The sequence below is a fragment of the Nymphaea colorata genome, chromosome 6, assembly GCF_008831285.2.
Source record: "Nymphaea colorata isolate Beijing-Zhang1983 chromosome 6, ASM883128v2, whole genome shotgun sequence".
NCBI classification, from domain to species: domain Eukaryota; kingdom Viridiplantae; phylum Streptophyta; class Magnoliopsida; order Nymphaeales; family Nymphaeaceae; genus Nymphaea; species Nymphaea colorata.
Genome location: NC_045143.1, coordinates 14,355,074 through 14,375,956, shown reverse-complemented (window position 1 = coordinate 14,375,956; position 20,883 = coordinate 14,355,074). Strand labels below are relative to the sequence as shown.

The 20,883-nt window shown below is 37.6% G+C and overlaps 1 protein-coding gene across 1 annotated transcript; it reads right to left on the bottom strand.

The window, feature by feature from the left end:
- Window positions 1–395: 395 nt before the first annotated feature.
- Window positions 396–8,356, bottom strand: LOC116256608 (DNA topoisomerase 2). Its single transcript, XM_031633006.2, has 20 exons — window positions 7,649–8,356; window positions 6,745–7,037; window positions 6,579–6,645; window positions 6,208–6,478; window positions 5,927–6,126; window positions 5,624–5,833; window positions 4,648–4,761; window positions 4,449–4,559; window positions 4,157–4,321; window positions 3,882–4,067; window positions 3,612–3,767; window positions 3,402–3,535; window positions 3,148–3,316; window positions 2,850–3,035; window positions 2,577–2,763; window positions 2,433–2,482; window positions 1,944–2,345; window positions 1,668–1,860; window positions 1,445–1,600; window positions 396–1,339 (listed from the first exon to the last, which is right to left on the bottom strand). The coding sequence occupies exons 1-20, from the start codon at window positions 8,249–8,251 to the stop codon at window positions 663–665; spliced, it is 4,530 nt and encodes a 1,509-aa protein (XP_031488866.1). The 5' UTR covers window positions 8,252–8,356; the 3' UTR covers window positions 396–662.
- Window positions 8,357–20,883: the final 12,527 nt, after the last annotated feature.

Here is a 20,883-nt window from a genome sequence, read left to right as displayed (position 1 = left end):
CTGATTTGGTTATATCTGCTAAATTGTTTATTTATAGTGCTCGTTCCTAGTATCTGTTGTTTACACCACTAAAAAGCGTGTACAAAAACAATGTTGGTTTGTCTACATTGAAATCACGTCGAAAAAGTAAAATGACTACATTGAACCGGTTACCCCGCAGAGGAGAAAACAGTAAATAAAAAAGCGAGATATATTTCTCTTCCTTTGATCATATGAGGAAAATAAAATAATTTTCTCTTCTTTCGATCCCAAGGGACAGGATGAAGTGGTGCAAGATAAATTTTGAAATTTCTCGCTGCTTTCAGGCTCATTGCACACCAGACCACACGGCAAAGCGAAAATGACCTATCTAATTCAAATTTCTTGGCGGTAACGTGAAAAGTTAAAAGGAGTCGTCGATCCAAATAAGCCGGTTTTGCCATTTTTATTCTACCAACCATATCAAATCCTCCAGGTATGTCCTGCCCACATGGATCCTAAAATCACAGTTGAAAAAGAGGGAACACAAAAAAGCTCCCCACTCTTTAAACCAGAGCTCTTCCCAAATTGGATGCTAGCAGAAGGAAGAGTTAACTACCCAAGAACTACTGGAAACATTCTGAAAAATCAGCCACGGACAAGGAGTAAAAATAGTACTAATCTACATAGAACATGTTACACGATTATTCTTTATCAAAGTCAGAATCATCCTGCTCATCATCCTCAGAGTCGCTGATGACATACTTGGTTACGGCCCTCTTCCTCTGCGGCCTCGCCCTTGTTGGAATCTCAACCACCTCTTCCTCAAAGTCAGAACTTTCCTCGCTCAGCTCAGTGCTGCTTGTTGCCCTACCCATCACAGAGCCGCTCTTTTTGTTGAAAGGGGACGGCCTCATCTTCCTAACCTTCTTTTCTGGTGAAATCCCAATTTTTTCCATGGGTCTCAGAAGTTCGTCAATATGTTTCTGCCCCAAAATTGGCTTGGTACTAGCGCCTCCTCTCTTCTTTTTCCCCCCTACATTGCCATTAGGTGCAGTGCTTGACATGGTTTTATTGGTTGTTGTTTTCCCTCTTCCCTTTTTCATCTTATCGGCAGCCAAAGGAGCTTCGAACTCGGAACCGGAATCTTCTGCTTCATCAAAATCGTCATCACTGGCGACTACCTTATTTTTCCCTCTTGGCTTCCGAGGCTGCTGCTTTTGTTTGGCATCAATAACAACTTTATCTTCCTCGGGAACTGTATTCAATTGTTCTGCATGCTCATCATCGTCGGAGATCTCTGTGTAAACTGGTTGTGGCTTCTGTGAAGCCCTTCTGCTAGGCTCCTTTCTTTGCCCAACGACAGTTTCGCTATCCATGGCTACATAAACAAAAAAGAAACAAGGGAGATACAAAATCATGCAAGATGAAGGGGTGGAGGCTATATCTTGCCAAATCCTTTTGTTTTTTTGTGACAAAGCCTTACCAGATTGATCTGAAGGTGAAGAGTTGAGGTTATATTTTTGCAGCCGGTCCTTGAGCTCAAGTAGTTCTTCATCTTCCTCTTCATCGCTTTTTACAGACTTCTTCGCAGCAGGCTTCTTCGGTGCTCTCTTCCGAGGTTGCTTGGGTGGCTCTGCAACTGTAATAAAACCATTAACTGTGAATACTATGAGAGAGGAAGAAGCCAAAACAAATCAAATCATTACCTTTCACTGTTTCTGTGGCTGTACTGCTCGAAGCTTCACCTTCAACTTCCATCTGTTCAGTGACATTAGCTGCCGCTTTTCTGCTGTTATTATTTCTCTGTTTTTTTCCAACTTGCCTGAATATCCTAGCAGCGTCACCAGCCATGTTATTCAGCTCATACTCCTCATCTTTCGCTTCTTGCAAGGCTTGAGCCTGCGTGGATCAATGATGTTACAAGGATAAGGATAAATTATTTCCTCCTGCGAGAAAGAAACAAGAGAAAACAAATGACGTACATCCAACTGAACCAAGAAAGCGTCAAGATCCCTAAGCCATAATGACTCAGGAGTGGCCTTATTCAGCTCTTCAACTTCATCATGGAGTTTGTCCCTCTGCGCACAGAGCTCTTGCACCTTTTCAAGTGTCAAGGTCCCGATTGCCATTGAAAGTAGATACTCATAGCCCTTCTCGTCGCTTTCTTCATGATCCTCACCATCTGGTGTTGCCCCTGCAGCCGCAGCATCAACATTCTTGTTTTTTTTTGGGAATTTGGTGAAGCCTTTTCTGTGCAATTCATCCAACAGTTCTGCTCTCTTTCTGTTGTTTACTATTATCTCTCCTTTTACCACCCCAAGGATGAACCTCACTTTGTTGTCCAATTTTGAGAGCTCTTGAGAAAGATTATCCAGTAAAACTCTCTGCAAAACAAAAAGGCAGCAGTCATAAAACCATATTTGCCCCTTCAGGCATACAAGAAAGTAGAAATTCAAATGTTATATGTAAACCTTTCTTTTCTCATAGAAAGCTCTCCTGAGGGGAACAAATTCCTCCAGAACTGAAATGACGTGAAAGTTCCCAAGTCATAAAACAGAGCAGTGCAACAAAAAGGAACCATGACAAGAAAAATTAAAGGAACTGTATAGAAATACTTTTCTCGGGATTATCATATCGCTTGATACTGCCGTCTGCATCAAAGAGGTGCATATTGCTAGTGCTGATGGTAGTCGTGAGCTTGAACCTCTTTAACAAACCCTCTTGAAGAGAAATATTCATGTTTTCCGCGGACAGGAAAACTTCAAAATGTACTCTTGTGTCTGTATTGTACTCCTTGTAGTCCTGCATAACAAATTATGTATAAGTAGTTCACGAAATATGCACAAGAGCACACATACATATACATAGACAGATTTTGATTTACGAACTTTGATGAATGGTTTCATCTTTTCATTTCCAGTCATCATGGACTCTAGAAATTCCTTGTAATCCTGAGTCCATTTACGAACAGGGAGCTCTGTAATTCTCAAGGTTGTTTCATTTATTTGTTCTACAATGCCGCTAACTGTGTAAGTCGCCCCAGCATCCTTTGTGGAAGTTTTCTCAATGGTCCCCTATGACAAGTCACGAGTATTAGTTGAAAAACGACAAGAATTATAAAATGATTTAGCCTGACATCCAGTGAGAAAAGAAATTGTAAAAAGAAAAGGATATTTAGCATCTCACCTTGAAACCTTTGTACCATGGATCCATAGGTTGCATAGGTTCTCCACTTAGTAGTCGTTTGACATTAGCAACAATTTCTCTTGGGTTGTAATTTGGGATGTAAGAGCTCCAGCCAGTCCCAATCCCTTCGCTTCCATTAACCAAGACCAAGGGTATGATAGGCATGTACCTGAATGTCACGATGAAGTGAATAATTAATATGATGATGGTCAAGCATATTCAACTCAAGCAGGATCGGATATTGTTAACTGTACCATTTTGGTTCGATTGACTGTCCATCTTCCTTCAGGTAGTCAAGAAGAATATCATCATCTTTAGGGAACAGGAAGCGTGTCAAAGGCGACATGCAAGTGAAAATATATCTTGCACTGGCATGATCTTTGCCTCCCTGGTTTTAGAGAGGGAATTAGCACACAAATTCAAGGTGTAAAAGGAGAAGGCAAGATCTGGAAACAAATACGCACTTGATTTCTGGTACCAAATTGTCCTAGTGGCATTAAAAGGTTAATATTGTTGCTGCCTACATAATCTTGGGCCATGCCGATGATAGTACTGGCAAGACTCTGTTCACCATGATGATAAGCAGAGTGCTCCGACACATAACCAGAGAATTGTGCAACCTATGACAAAAAGAAGTACGTGAAACATCAAATACAAATAAGGACGTATATCGCCTAGATTCACTACTATTCCAGATAAGTTAACGGATACCTATAACCCGCTCTTTGGCTCACCTTAGCCTGTGATACAAAATTGCGTTTGAAAGAGCAGAAAAGGATTTTCCTTTGCCCTGGTTTCAGGCCGTCAAGCATAGAGGGAATGGATCTTTCTAGGTCAGCACGAGAGAACAGAATCAGCTCTTTGTTCACAAAATCTCTGTAACTGATGAGTTTTTCATTCTGATCAAGATAGGTTCCTTCCTGCCAGAAGCATTATTTTGGTTATAGCATAACAAAACATCCAACCAAGCGAAAAGGGTTTTATGAGGATGCAGACAAAATTATCACACCTGGTATTGTTTAAGCCAAGTCTTTCTCTCCTCCACTTTTTTCTTGCTGAACGCCAATTCAATTGCATCTCCATCGTGGTGATCCTCCCATACGAATTCTTTCTTGTGTTTGTGAATATCTTTGAAATATTCTTTTCCTTCTTTAGAGGTACTTGTACCCAACCCCTGGACAATGACAGAAACAAAACATGAGAAAGCTTCAACAAGATCAGAAAGATCACGAAGTATAAGGTCCATCAGAGTTCTGCTGCTAAAGAACCAACCTTGGTTCATCTGGAAATTAAATACACACCTTATAGTATTTGATAGTCCAACCACGGGTGTTTCCCCCCAAAGTTTCCTTCCACGATTCATACTCGGGCATGGAATAAAAGGACAACACCTTGCCGTTCTTGTTTGTAGCCTATGAATAAAAATGAAAAGGTTTATGCTGTTCTGTTTACTCATGCATTTGTGGTGGCATATATCACGGTGCGGGCATGGAAGCAAACCTTTACTATTGGAGTTATAAATTCCACCATGAAAGAGGGTATTCTCAGCAGTGACGGCCAGAAAGAGTGTATAAAATTTATCAGCAGCCCTTTAATGTGAGAACCATCATGGTCCTGCATCAATTTCATCATCAGATAACCAGGAAGTGGAATTCAACTGCAATGACTCGAAGAACAGTAACATCAAAGACGGCAACACTGACATTTGCCAACTGGTCTGCCTACATAAGATCCATAACCTACATGATGCGCCAGCCAGTCCCAAAAAAAAAAAAAAAAAGTGTCATTGCCATAGCGAGGCAAAAATTTTGCAATGCTATGAGTTTCTGAATGAATTCCAGGCAGAGCTGGGCATGGGGCCAGGTCGGTCCGACCGAGCCCGATTCAGTCTGATATGTTTTTAATATTATTTTTATTTTTGACAATAATATATATTTTATTATTAAAATATATTTTATATTTAAAAATGTAATATATTTAAAAAATATTTTTTTATTCAACCAGGCTCTGGTTTACTCTTATCGGGCCGGACCGGCCGGATGCCCAAACTTATTCTAGGAGAATCTCAACAAACAAAGAAACTTTTGAAAACTTCCAAAATATCCCAAGACAAAATTATACATACATATAAAAGATAATCTATAGACAAGCATTGTTAAAGAAAGAAACAAAACTTAGTAAAATATGGAGAAGGAAAAGAAAAAACTGAAAATATCATGATGTTTTGACTTCCTATAGTTTACCAACCAAAAAATTGTAAAGATGACATATTCTGTATAAAATTATAAATTTAGCCAAGGGCATTTCTAAAGTTTGTGCAAGTAGATTTCCTGTACAGAAAATCTAGTTGTGTTGAATTTGGAAAGTGTTCTTTGTTTTAACTACTGGTCCTAATAACTGAATAGAAAAGCTAGGTAATTTCATTTGCTTTAGGAGATTTGGCATTTGCAGCGCATTTCTCTCTGAGGTGATTTACCTGATCAGTCATGATCATAAGATGGCCATATCGAAGGGATTTGAGATTGTCATACTCTTTCCCATGCTGCAGCCCAAGAATTCTTTTGATGTTCTGGATCTCTGCATTCTCCATGATTTGTTTATGACTAGCTTCTCTTACATTTAACAATTTTCCTCTCAATGGGAAAACTCCATAATGATTTCGTCCAACGACTGAGATACCAGCCATCTACATGTGAAATAGATATGAAAAAAGAATGAACTTTTCATGCACAAATAACATAAGTTGCAGTGCTTCTAAGGCTTGGTTAAAATTCCTCACCGCAAGAGCCTTGGCTGAATCTCCTTCAGTCAAAATCAAAGTGCATTTCTCAGAGTTCTTTCCTCCTGCGTCATTAGCATCTTCTAGCTTTGTAATTCCAGTAAGCCTTTGTCTTTTAGTCCCATCAGTCTTCTTGAGATCTTTACTCTGTTTGAAGTCTGCCCATGAAAGCAAACTCTCTACAACTCCAGATTTGGCCACTGGATTGCAAAAAAAAAGAACATTAGGACTCAGTTCAGATGATCCGAAAACAGGCATCATATGTGACAAAAAACAAGCACCTTTCTTCAGAAACTCTTGTGAAAGCTCGCATTTTGAACCAAAACTTCCTTGACGAGTCGTCAGTGTCTCCTTGGTTTGTGAGTCAAAAGCTGGATTGTCAATAAGAGAATTGACAAAAACCCATAGGTGGTTCCTTACAGTATGGGCTTTCATGCCGGCATTTTTATTCTTCTTGTTTACTATGCTGAGTATATGGTTCGTTATTTGGCTTGTCACATGTTCAACATGGGTTCCACCTTTAATGGTAGAAATGCTGTTGACGAAGCTCACCTGAAACAAACAAACATGCAGGTTAAATGTATAAGAGTTGAGATACAATATGGCAACCATCACATGAAATTAAAATGGAAAAACAAATAGGATAGAGTACCTGCTGGAATTGTCCTTCACTTAAACTCACACATATCTCCCATCTCCCATTTACTTTCTCCATAATTCTGATTACAACAAGAAAAGAATGAAAAGGAAAGATGTCAATTTGAAGAGTACAGAATAAACTTAGAAACACTGTAATGTTACTTAATTGAGCTAGATACCTTGGGAGAGGCTCTGGTCTGGATTTGGATGCCGATTCCAGGTAGAGATTGACATAGTCTCCGAAGGATTTCACAGGTAATCGTTGCCCATTCAGTTCAACCTTCACGCTTTTGCCAAGACAACCTGCGAGATCCATCACTCGCTTCTTCATTAGAGCTACAACATCCTCTTCCAGATGGGCCATGTTGAATTTTGCCAAATCAGGCTTAAACGTAACCTTTGTCCAATTTTCTCTTTCTTTGCACTTGGTTATGCAAGGGTCTGATTTGTTTCCCATATTATTTGTGAAAACCTTCATGAAAGAATCAAGCTTTGTCACAACAAGAAAAGTAGACTATAATTCTTCCTCTCAATTGAGCAGAAACTTTGATACTGATAAGCGAACTAAGAATACAAATTATGCAGCATAATTGTAAAAGCTGTTGATGGGTTGATCTCCCAGAATCTGGGGTGAAAAACCCCAGATAACTTCATGCTAGAATCTTGTGGACACATACAAGGAATGGCAAAGGGAAAGGGAAATCCATCACGGAAAATGGAATAGAAAATCAAACAACGTTCAGTCACAACGAATCAAATTCTAAACCACAACAGCATAAAAGATTATAGAAACCCATATCTGAATGAGCAATATCTCTTACCCTTTTCGATCGTTCTACACACAAACAAGAAACACGTGGACGAAACGAACTAAAAAGATGGTATACTTCCAACTTGAAACATCTCACCACAATGGTGGGCACATAGCATAAGTGTCTATAAACAAATAGCAACATTGCCTGTGACAGAATATACTTTCAATCCTAGAATCATCTGGCAGGATGCATTAGTCGGTGTTGAACTAGATAAGAACAGGGAAAATAGTTGCAAGATCCTTAAAAAGTTAAAGAAATCACGGCTTACCTGCTTATATTTCTTCTGCCTTTTCCCATCTGCCGTCTCTATGACGAACTCGGTGGAGAATATATTCGTAAGCTTCGCGCCGTACCCATTTCTCCCTCCGGTCGTCTTCTTAACCGTATCGTCATAGTTGCTGCTCGTCAGTAGGTGCCCAAAAATCATTTCTGGCACATACACTCCTTCCTCCTGATGGATCTCAACCGGGACTCCGTCTCCATTGTTGTAAACACTGATGCAGTTCTGCTCGACGTCGATGTCGACCTTGACGGAGTCCATGGACGGATCCCTCTGCTTGTTATCGGCCGCGTTGACAAGGATCTCATCGAAGATCTTGTAGAGGCCCGGGACGTAGGTGATAGGCCGGTAGACCATCTGGTTGCCTTCAAAGACCCAGAGCGACTGCGTGTGCTTCTCTACGGAGCCAATATAGGTATCTGGGCGGAGGAGGATGTGTTCCAGTTGACTCTTCTTTTGGTACATCTCCTCGATGGTCATTGCCGGTCGAGATCCAGCCATCGCCGGCTTTAGGCTCTCGCCCGGTGCCGGCTCTGGCGAACTTGCATTCAGGACATTGCTGGGCTGCAATGGCTTCTTGGTGATTGCCATTGTAAATGGTTCGACACAGAGCTTGTGTCGGCGCGAGAACGACAGGAAGGGAGCGAGAGAGGGAGAGAGAACAAAAGGGACCCCGGAGAGGGAAAGCCAAAGTTCAAATGTGTATTTACCGATAGGGCGGGTCGCTGCTCCAACGGTCAAGGTGTTTGAAATTTGAACCTATAACTCGATTTTTGAAGATGAAGTGTCAGATGTCCGGTTCTCCAGAGATCTCGAACTCAGACGTCCATATTTTGGATCCTAAAGCGCTTGAAACGGGAACCCTGTCTAGCTAAACAATGTTATCAACATAGTATCGCTTCCTTATGATGCATCGGTCCGAAATGATGCGGGGCGGGACATGGGTAACTCTTATCATTATTGTGTCTTGACCAGACCAGTAAATTGAGCCGAATCTGTTCACACATAATAGGTTTGATTTTTTAGATTTCTCTAGTAAATTCACCAACTTAAACCAATATGAAGAAAATTGGTATCATCATTCATTGGTTTGCTTCCCATATGCATCAATTAGTCGCACTAGTAGGCTGGTGAAGACCGGGTCATCAGTTTGATTCTTGTAGATACTATTTCTTACTGCAAACAATGGTAAGCATTGTTTTCGAGTTGAATGAAGTAATTATAAGTTCACCTAGGTTGAAGCAGCCCTAGCCCTGTATGCATATGGGAAGAGGGATTCAGTCTCTTTGGGGTATCTCCTATACGCATAAGGCCGTATGACTCAATTTTTCTCATTTTTAAATTTTGAAATAATTGAACATTTTGAAATTCATTTTAAAGGTAATGCATATAGATATAGAAAGCTTATTCATGGAAACTTATAACACAATGTTTCATAAACTTACATCAATCTTTGGGGCATATTCATAATACAATAACAAACTTTACTATCGCCAATGATCCTTTAATTTATTATTATCGATGAGCTACACAATTTTTTGTTAGTACTGGAGCATATGGATGAACTAGCCTATCATAACGTGGTCCTTATCTACAGGGACAGGCTTTTGATTTAGTCTTCGTTTTTTGAACAAATTTTCATACAACTGAACAGTGACGGTAGGTAATGCAATTTGAAAATATTTTCTCTTTCTTTCATATATGTATAATATGAGATAGACAATGTAACCCGTTCATTCAACCAAACTTATTTTTTTGTCATCCAAACAAGAACCAGGTTTTAAAAATGTAAACCTGGTTTTTGTCTTGCCATGCAAACAGTCAAATCAGGTTTTGAAAACTCATTATAAGGTTTTCACAAAACCTAGTATTGTCAAAGCCAAGTTTTTGAAGGTGTCATCCAAACGACCCTCCATACCTCTTTCACTAGTTCCAAAAAGAAAAAAAAAAAAGTTAGTTGTAAACTCATAACTATAGGGCATGGGACATGTAAGTTGGCAACAGATATTAGATTTTTGTTGACCTATAGAACAATGAGGACATTCTCATAAGTTTGTCATATTTCCAACAACAGCAATATCAGTAGTTTTAGCGCGAGTGACATTCAATGAAAGTTTCTCATTTTTTTTATAATCATAACTGTATTTTGATCATATCTGTTGTATTTTGTAAAAGTTTCAAGATTGCCTGGAACAACAATGACGTTCATTGGAGCATTGGTCTTGGGGTTTCACAATCGTTCATACGGATCATTGTTCTTAAGCGTGGCAAGGTTTCGAAGGACACCCTTGGGCTGATATGCTTGGGTGAGCAGGTGATATCATTTTAAGGTTGTCTGATTGGTGACCCCTTACTGCATTAGCTTCTCAGAAAGGGTTTCCTGAACAAAATGCTAACAGGCTTGGGCATCGGGCTGGGCTGGGCTAGACCGATTTGAAAGTGCCATTAAGAAAACGGACTGGATCTGACCGGCCCGCTACTCGGCCCGTTTATTAACAGGCCAGGCCGGGCAGGGTACCGGGCCTCGTCTCCCCAGTCCGAGGCCCGGCCTGGCCCCCCTTGTTTTTAAATGGATAGCCAGGTGGGTCAGGCCGGGCCGGGCCTGGCCGTTTGGTCCAGATCTAACTCGTGGGGAAAGGAATGAGAAGAAGAAAGAACAAACAAAGAAGGGAGGAGGAGGAAACGAAGAGGAAGAAGAAGTTGAGGAAGAAGAGGAACTGAGGGGAAGGAAGGAGGTGGCGAGGCACAGGTAACTGCTTTCCCTCTTCCCCTTTTACTTTCTCTCTAAGTCACTCCTAGCCTCCCTGTTTGGGTCTGCCTCTGCCCTCCCTGTTTGGGTCTGCCTTTCCCTATTTGAATCCATGTCATCTTTCCTTGAAGGTCGACAACAGTGGACCGGAAGTTGACGGCGGTGGACCAAATGTAGACAGCGGCTGTGGCGGACCGGCGCCGGTGGCAGTGGCTCAGCTTGTTCTCTTTTCAAAATTTAAAAGAAAACCCTCAGTATCCTTAGAAATTAAAATGTAGACTTAACGGGCCGAACGGGTCCCAACGGGCTGATTTCTCAACCCGGACCCGGCCTCGTTATGTTGTCAGGCTGGGCCGGGTACAATGGGTTAAGACCCGATAGGAAAATTTAAGGCCCGGAACCAGGCACCCATGCTTAAATGCTAAGTAATCACTATGTAACTTTTTTGAAATTAATTTTTAAATAATAATAAATCTAACAACTACGCTATATGTCAATTATATATATATATATAAGTCATATACACGGAGCAAAAGCCTTTGAAATGTTTTTTCATTGGGTGAATGGAGGGTGTATACTTTTTGAGCAGGCCTGCATCCTCCTCCTTTGGAAAGGGCCTAGGGCTGCATCATCACGTAGTTGAAAATCTCATATCATCAACACATGCCACTTAATATATTGAGTCGACTCCATTAGTACATGAGGGTGACAACTATATTATATAAACGATTTTTTTTAATTTTTTTTTACCTTTGACATTATTTTTATGGATATTATATGCTTGACATTTTTTCAACCTGATGTTTACACATGGTCACACATTGTTACGCTACGGGTAGCTTCATTGGCTTAGTGCATCGCTTTGCATCCACACACATAACAACATTGCTGAGGACATACTTTAAATTATTTCTCTATTCTTGCTCCGAAGGAGCAGCATACCATGTGGTAGCAAGTTTGAAACTACAGTAACGAGATCAAATAACTCATATGCTAAGAGACCTGAGCCTTTTTATTGTTGCATTAATCATCAGTGGAGTACTTTTACCTCCTAGACACCCAACAACCTAAAGAAACATAGGAACATCATGAGCAAATGAACCACACAAGCAATAGCAGTAAAAGAAACTATGCCAATATAACAGGGCAATATTTTTCAAATGAAATAAGGTGAAAATGCACAAAATATATTAATAGCAAAAGACTTATGATTTTCAAGACACAAAGTAAAACAAAAGTTGCAAAAAAGAAGAAGAAAACCTCATCTCAAACTACTCCTGACATGTTGAAGAACTGAAGAAGATTATCCTTGTGTCCTCATGCTCTGTATTTTCATATGCACGACCAATTTTCACAAGCAAGTTGTAAGCCCTATTTTGTGGACTTTTAGTTGTTTTCAGTACAAACATGAACATTTCTAAACATGAATTGTTGGAAAAAAAAATGCTTTTCACACATTCATGGACCATGGGAAAATACAAGGAAAAACATTAGAGATATTTAGCAACCACATCAGTAAAACAAAAACAGAATCTAACACGATTCACAATTGATGAAACAAAAGCGAATCTCATGGAAACATAGACAAAAGAAATAAGAACAAATGAACGAGAACAAATTACATCCAAAGAAGTTAAAAGGAAATGAAAAAGAGCAATGACCAGATCCTATTAAATAGGTTTGACTATAAAATTTTGGTTGATACCTACTTGTATTAAGTGTCAAACTTACTAATTTATAAACAAAAGATTAATACTGCAAGTTTTTACTTTCTCCAGTCTAAAAAAATTGTTTTCAAGTGGTAGTTTATCATACTCACATGACCAAGTGCAGATGTGTTTCACTTCTCAACATTCATGTCAATTGTTGAGTAAAAAAAGTGGACCATGCCTAGGTGGCACTTTATTTTTAAGAGTGAATATTTTTGAAAATAAACCATATGACAATTATAGAACAAGTAATATCATTTCAACATTCTCAAGGAATTACAATAAACCTTGTATGATCAATGCAATGCATTGTATGATCAGTGCATCTATGTTTTTTTCTTTATAATGACCATGTTTCTTGAATAAGTTTTTTCTACTTGCCTAGGAGTGGAAAAAATAGAGTTGTTAAATGTCATAATGACAATGTTCTATAATTTCTCAAAGTTTTGTAATTAAATCCATAAATCACAAGTTAAAGGAGAAGTAAAAAACTTCATTGAGTGAAAAAAATACACTATGTGTCACCTTTCGGAACCATGTCTCTTTGTTTTTTCCAAACTTTGTCTAGCAGCAAAATTTACTTATCTAATATGCCCAACACCAAGACCATAATGAGTAGATGAATAACATTTATGGACCCCAATAAATTCTTATGGGGTCAATCCAATCACCTCCTCCTCTTCTAGTATGGATACATGTGGAGGTCCCCCTTTCTTGACTAACATCCCTCTCTACTTGTTTTGTCTCATCATAAGCTGATCTAAATGCTCAAAAAAAATAAAAGATGAAAATTAGTGAATTATAATTGCAAGGTAAGTAAATTTAGCAAATAGTAATATCTATAGTGTGGCTGATGTGAAGATGTGTTCTCACCCCCCTCCCGAAAGGGGAGTAGCATGAAGAAGCAAAATTGAAAATTGGATTTTGAAAAAGTTTTAAGGAAAGAGGATCGGCCGCCAGTATGAGGCCCAATCGTTTCTGTCGACTTTAATAGGGATAATCGGGCCAAGGTCTAATGTTTCCTAATCATGCAAGTCATTTAATGATTTTCCTATATGATTGTGCATGAATTTGATTTTGTTTTTGAAGTTCACTTTGAACTTGATTGGAAATTTTGATTTTTGATTTTTGAAACCTGAACTTGTTTGACAATTTGAAGATTTTGGGCATTCTTTTAGATTCCAATAGCTTTGAGGATTTTATAAATTCATTGATATTGGAGTTTGGGCTTTTGTAGTTGAAATTGGAAATTTGATGATTGCTGATTTGAAGATTGATTCATTCCCATGATAGGAATTGACTGGAATTGAAAATTTAGATTCGAAAATAGTTAAAATGTTGATTAGAGAATTCTTTTGAATGCTAGCAATCTTGATGATTTGGGATTATTGGACTAATCCCATGAGCAAACCTTGGATTTGGATTTGAGAAATTTTGAAAGATTTAAAAAAGTTGATTTGATTTGATTGGTTTGACCCCAGGATAGGAATTGGAAATTTTGAAACGATTTGGAAACTAAAATTGAGAGTTTGGATTTAAGAGGTTCAAATTCTAAACGTTTGATAATTTTGATATTTTAAAAGATGTGATATACTATTGTTTGACTGGATTTTGAACTTCTTTTGAAAATTGATTTAGGAATTCATTTTGGAGGTCGATTTGAGATTATTTTTTTTAAATCTGATTTTTGAAGACTTTAAAAACTTGAATCACTTTGAGATTGAAATTTGCATTTTCGCTTTCAAACAAGTGAAAGATCCAAATCTTTGTTGCAATATGACTTGGTCATGGTAGCAACTCTACTTTGGCTCACATAGAACTTGGCATTAGTGAATTATTGTGCTTGTGAAGTGAGTGGATGCATGCATTCATAAAGCAAACTATATGTTTGTCATTCATGCTTCGCTCTCTCTTCTCTTTATGCATAATTGGATCGGATTCCTGTCATAGAGGTGTAGACATCGACTGGTTTTAGGAGGTAAAAAAAAGCCAGACAACCTCTATACCCATTCTTGATATTAAAATCAAGAAGGTATTTTTTTATACTATAGTTTGTGAGCTTAGTTTGATCTTGGAAATCTTTGGATTTGGGGCTTTTTGAAATCTTGGTTTGAAAGAATTATAGAGTTCTAACACTCTTGTGGTCGGCTTGGATCAAATCAAGAAAAATTAGTAATGATTCTGAAAAGTTTAGTAGGCTCGATGACCTCTTGTTTGCTAACTTTTAGGACATGGTCTTAGCCCATTTTGTTTAAAACATAGATGTTATTGGAAATTGGTCAATTAGAAATAGAATTGGTATCATTCAAAATTTGAAGTTGAGAACTTAAGGATCGAGCCTAAGTGATTGGAAACTTCCTTTTGAGTAAAAGATCATGGATTTAATTTTCAGATTTTCTTGAGATAAACCAGTCTCTTTTGGAATTGATTTTTGAGAGTGCTGGGTTATTTGGAGAGCCAGTAAATTTGGAATAGTTGGTTCTAGGATCTGAAAATGTGTATTTTCAGATTCTTATGGGCTATCAGTTAGATAAAAATTATAGTATTTTGAATAAGAGGGATTTCTTTCAGAAATAAGCTCCCTTTGATTTATTTTGCCACTTGTAAGGTGGGCTACGCTCAAGATTTGAGTTAGTCTTATACTTAATGGACTGAATTTGATGGGTTGTAGAATTTAATTTGTGACATTTTTTGAGAGGGAAGGGGGTGGGGGTGGGACCATCATTCTTCCACCTCTCATCTCCCTCTCTATGCATATCATGACATTTATAAGAATATCAAATGCTTCAACAAATGAGCCAATCATCCACTATTGATTTAATGGTTTTCTCACCATTGTTTCATACAATTTAAGAGTTTTCAAAGTTGAGACTTTAGTTTTGCGGGTGAGCTAGTTACAAAATATAGTTTTCTAGTCTCCAAAATGGGCTTTGGCTTGGGATAATTGCTGAAACCATTGGAATGCATACATATATGCTTTAATATGTACATCTTACGAACGGCAACCTAACTGGACATCATTCTTAGTTTTAATAAAATGAACGAAAAATTCTACCCCCATATGTTGGCTCTTTCATCCATCATTCACAAGATAACGAAGATAAAATCACATGAAATGTTTACCTTGTTCCAGTGAAATGAGGCTGAGCAAACTCACTAATGGCCAAGACAATTATGTTTGGTTTTAAGTGTTGCTGGTTAGGAAACTATAAAAGCTAAAGCTTGATATCCCCAAGTCATCTTGATTCAGACTATTTTTCATTGATTAGAATTTCCTCAAATGATTCTAAGGAAGAAAATAGAGAGGGAGCAAAAGAGAGAGGGAAAGTGAGTCGCTTTTGGGAGCTACTCCTTAGTTCGCGCTTCTGTGGCAACTCTAATAGAGCTGACACTAGTTCTTTTCTTTTTATTTCTTTTTGGAATTCAATTAAGTGAATAAACACGAGCTTGAGTTCATGATTGACTCCTTTCAAGAGTGTCTTCTTTGAAGAGAGAAAGCAAAAGAGAGCACACCAAGAGGCAACTGCTCTTTGAGCAAGTCTTGTATGCAATTCAGATTTGCTTAAGCCAGCTTTACTTTAGTTGAAATACTTTAAAGATAGAGAGGAAAGACCACACCCAGATTGGCTGCCTTAATTGCAATTTTAGGGGATGCACCATCTTCGAATGAGTTGTTTTGGTTAAAAAAAGTCATTTAAGAATGATTTTAAAGAGGTAACCTCATCCAAATGAGGCTTCATTATAATTCTTCAAATGCTTCTTGAAAAAGAGAGAAAGATAAGACCAAAGGGAACTCTCTCTTTGATTGGGTTAACCTCACTTTAGGTGAAGGCTTTTAAGAAAAGGAAAATTGATTTTCCACCATTTTCAAAGTTGGAATTCAACTAAAGAAAATCCAATTTCCTAGCTTGGAACCTTTTGAATTAGACGTTGTGATAAGAAGATCAAGTCTTCTTCTGAATTTTACTGATCTAACTAGCCATATGCGTGGACTAGGCAGATCTAGTGTGTTAAGGCTTCTATAATTTAGGATTGTCTAGTCATTTTGATCTGAAAATCTGGTGATTTGACTAAGTTAAACTTTTAACTTAGTTCGGATTACGGTTCTAAACGTGGAATTGGATGTTGGACTTAGCTCGTTAGCTTCAGTCCGAGTTGATCTAGAACTTTACCTTTGTTCTGATTTGAATCTGAAATTCAACAAGACATTTGATTTTATAATTCAAGGCTCCTTCTTGAATTAGAGTTGGAATGGTGATTGATATCTAGTATCAAGTTTAGAATTGGATCAAGTAGACATGGAAGTGAGTTTTCTCACATTTTGACTAAAATACTTATTTTTTAACATCACCAATGGAAAATTTTAGAAATTTTGGGGTGTTAACAAGAGAGTTGACTGCTTGTATGTGCAGATGCCATCTCTTTTCAACAACAGTATCAAAGGAAATTGGAGCTTAAGTTTGGGGCAACAGAGTTCTGCCTAACGTAGATTCCCCATCTTAAGAGGCCCTCTCAAAGTGTGCCTGTCAGAGCCACGAGCCTCACCATTTTTCTCCTCACCATTTTTCTTGGTACTGTCATCTTGTATAACCTTATCCTTTTGAAAACATCTGATTATTTTAATATGAAGATTAAAAGCAAGCCATCACTCTCACCATTTTTTTACCTTTTAGTTTTCTTAGCTACCTCAATTTATAATCGAGAAAACAGGGAAATGTGTGAGAGGTTCTTTGGTGCACAAAAGGGGAAGAAAATGGAAAACATGTGCTCTTGCTGAACTAGGAAGGAATTTTCTTACCTAAAAAGAAGGAGGTTGTGCCTACTTTGAATGAGAGAGATTAACATTGCCTGGTTGGTAAGCTAGAGCTGCAACATTATGAATAAGATGCATTTTTCAATGGATAGGGAGATTAACATTGCCATTGAAATTAATTTTCATGCATCAAACTTCTTACTTATACATACAAAGTGCTAGTGAAATAATCCACTTAAAATAATAAGTACAAGTGTGCCCAAATGCTGCTAATTTTTAGTAATCTTAATGAATGATTAATTCACACATTATATAGAGCACTTGCAACCTTGTTGCTTGACACAAAAGAGAAATACGTGAAGCAAGAAATAAAATTATCAAACACTGCATGTATATGACATCCATAAATTGGTTTTGCAATGCATAAATGAATGAATACTATCCTAATTCATGATGCCTAAACTTTAGTGCAATCAAAGATATGTAAAGATATCTTTTATGGACTCATCCCTTGTACTAGTTCTTCTTTCCTGCTTACCAACTTGTTTGTAAAAATAGAACAGGTTTGGTGTTCGATCTTAACAAACCACTTATTTGATGTTCAAATTACTGATCCTAATTGTTACCAAAGACATTGGACTTACTCAGCAAGGGAACCTCAAGGACTTTTCCCAATTGAAGGACTGCCAAAATGACATTGACCTTGTATGCCATTATATAACTATACATTTTCTATAATCTTGTGATCAATGTTTCAAAAAAATTTTAACATTGCCTTGCTTTCATAAAAATTTAGATTTCCCAAATTCAAGCTTCTAATTGCTCCATTTCGATTTGGACCAGTTTCTCATATACTTTTAAAGACATTTCAATTTAAAAATAGTAGCTAAATATAGAACTTTTATATAGATTCCTGTCCAAAATTGGGCCTCTTGTTTTTATCAGGCAAAAAAAAAGTGGTTCTCCTAGGGTGCTGGTTACCTTTCATATATGGCTTGGTTCTTTCATTTTCTTCCTTTTAATGTGCAAGCTGAATTTAGGTAAACTTCTTTTATCATGTTATGCCAACAAAGGCACAAAACTGATTGAGTATTGGACTCCCTTGCCTCCTTCAAATAATGGAGCTTTTTTTGCATAAGCCAATTGATCATTTGGGAGCCTACAAATTATTAATTATTTTTTCTATGCAAAGCTCAGCCCTTAATTGGTTTAGATATCTAAAACATGAATACAAATCCAGCCCCTACATATTTGAAATCTAGAAGTTTTGAGCAAGTACACAACCATAAATGGGATCAATCTACCAATATAAGACTAATGTGCAAATTTTACATGAGACAAAGAGCATTGCCATACAACAAAAACAAGTACGTACTATCCTAGTCTAAAATACAAGAAAAAAAACTAAAAACATAGGAACAAACAGTAAGAACATCAGTAGCTTAGGGCCCTAAAAAACTGAGAACTTGTAATGCCCCACCTTGAGAAGCACAAATAGTCTCCAATGAATGATTGTGAGATACCATAAGGGTTTATAAATGAGGTTGTTAAGTGGTTGGTTGTCATAGTTTTCAGTTTTTTTTGTGGCGGAAACCAAAGTTGCTAGGGGTGGGGTGGGATCCACCAAACCAGGGGCCCAAGCTCAGTGTGGAAGTGGGTTTGGTCCTTTTTGTAGTATAAAAGCATGGTTCAACACTTGAACTTGGGTTCACGCACGAGAACATGTGTGTCTTAAAGGAGATGTATTGTAATGTCTTATTTTAAGAAGTTTAATCACATATCTTAAAGGAATTATGGTTGGTTGTGTTGGGTCCTACCATTTTTTGAGTGGGAGCCAAACCTACCAGGGAGCATATTGGGATCCACTAGACCAGGGGCCTCATCCTAGTATGGGAATGGGCCAAACCATTTTGGGATGTTGGCCCTGTCATCTTTCTTTTTTGCTTTTTTTTTTTTTACAAGAAATTGTCATACTAATAATAACAATATTCCCCAACATTCTCCAAGAGTCACTAATAGGTCCTAAGAATATTGGTAGCATCAAAAGGTTATTTCCATCATCATTGATTGTGGGTCCTAAGAAACTGCCTACTTATTGAGTTTTTCTTTACTTACCCATTCTCATCATTCTTTCTCACTCATCATCATTGATTGTGGGTCCTAAGAATATTGGTAGCATCAAAAGGTACAATATTACCTTATTGTTTATTTCCATCAGGTCGGGACCCCGCCCGATCAGGCCCGAAGAATGCATATCTGGCCGAGCCATTATCTAGCATGGGTCAGTCCGACGGGGCTCGATTCAGCTTGATATGTTTTTTAATGTTATTTTTATTATTTTTATTTTTATAATAATATATAATTTATTACGATTAATTATATTTATGTATTATTTATATTTAAAAAATATTTTTTATTTTAACCGGGCCCGGCCAGGCCAGCCGATGCCCAAGTCTATAACATTACATTACATGATGGTCTTCTCTTGTACACCCTTCCTTTAAGGGTTCCACATGATTTAAACTAAATGATGATCCATCTAATGTGTATGTTGTAATGTTTGTTTCCATGAGCACATAACTCACTCACACGAAGGATTGTCGTATCGTGAGGATGTATGGTGTTTTCCCCTTATTATTTATTCTATGCACACAAACTGAAAACAAGATCATATTGCATTGCGGGCAGCATATGTTGTTGTTGCCCACTCCTATGCATGTAAACAAAATTAGTCGGTGCATGATCATCTCATCTTATGCATGACTTATCAAGAAAAAAAAAATTAACATGCATTTACTTTTTACAATCCGTGCACACATGTCCGTCTTAAGAACTAAACATGCATACATAATTTCTCTACATATGATTTTCATGATGTTGGTATCTGGCTTCCCCCATAGATGAGGAAAATAAAAATCCAAGCCTTCCTTTGTTGTTTTGGTTTATTGTATGGTGTGCTTCCTGATTCTTTACTACAGTTGTTTTCAGTATGCCCCTTTAAAACCTGAAACATGTAGAAAATGAAACTTCAAAATTAAGTGAATGGTCAGAGCCTCCTTCAAAATTGCCACAGGTGGCTGCTGCCTTTCAGGCCGAACCCAAAAAGAAAACAAAATTTTTAAAAGGAATAAAATTGGTACATAAAAAGTTTGCTTGGGTTGAATAAGCGATGCAGCGCCGCCTTGGCGCTAGAGGCCAGCGAAAACTGCCGGAGACTGGAGGTAGCCATGGAAATTTCGACAGATGTGAATTTCGGCGGAGGTGAGAAAAGAAAAATAGATGATAAATGGGGAAGCCGTGCGAAGTTGGCGTTGTAAGGGAATTTTGAATCCCCCCATGATTTTTGTTTATGTTCAGATATGCTGCAATAATCATAAGATGTTAATCCCAACCCTACTGTTTCAAGAGCTTGTTTTCAAAAATGGGTTTTCGTCCCCTCCTTTTGCAATTTGGGAAAGTCACATGTTAGTAATTCCAAAAATAAGGTTTCAAAGTTTAGAAAATCCATGTCAGCACACTTTTTTATAAAAGTATTTACTGAAAAAGGTTTTTGATTCTTGCATTTATAGTTTCTACTTTCTAGATGCTTACATGCTTAGGAATTTTCGAAATTGAGTTTTTGAAACTCATAAAATTTATTATGCCCTGTTTTAGGTTTGTCAAATTTTGAAGAAAGGTTCTCGAACCAGTTTTATGCAAAATTTGACTTTTAACTCTCTTTTAAAATTTTAAAACAGGTTTCCTTCACTGAAATTGTTATATCTGTTCCCTGACAATTAGATTTGGATTTTGGATCAACTTGTTTGAAAATATGATTGTTGGATATATATATATATGGATTCAACTTATATGGAAAAATATATTTGCTATGAACAACAGATTTGGATATGGATCCAACTTGTTTTCAAAATATTTAGATATTATAATGGATTTCAACATATATCTTGTCTTAAAGACATTTGAGTCGTGGTTTACAAATCTATATTTGAATATATCTTCTTTTAAAAGGTGG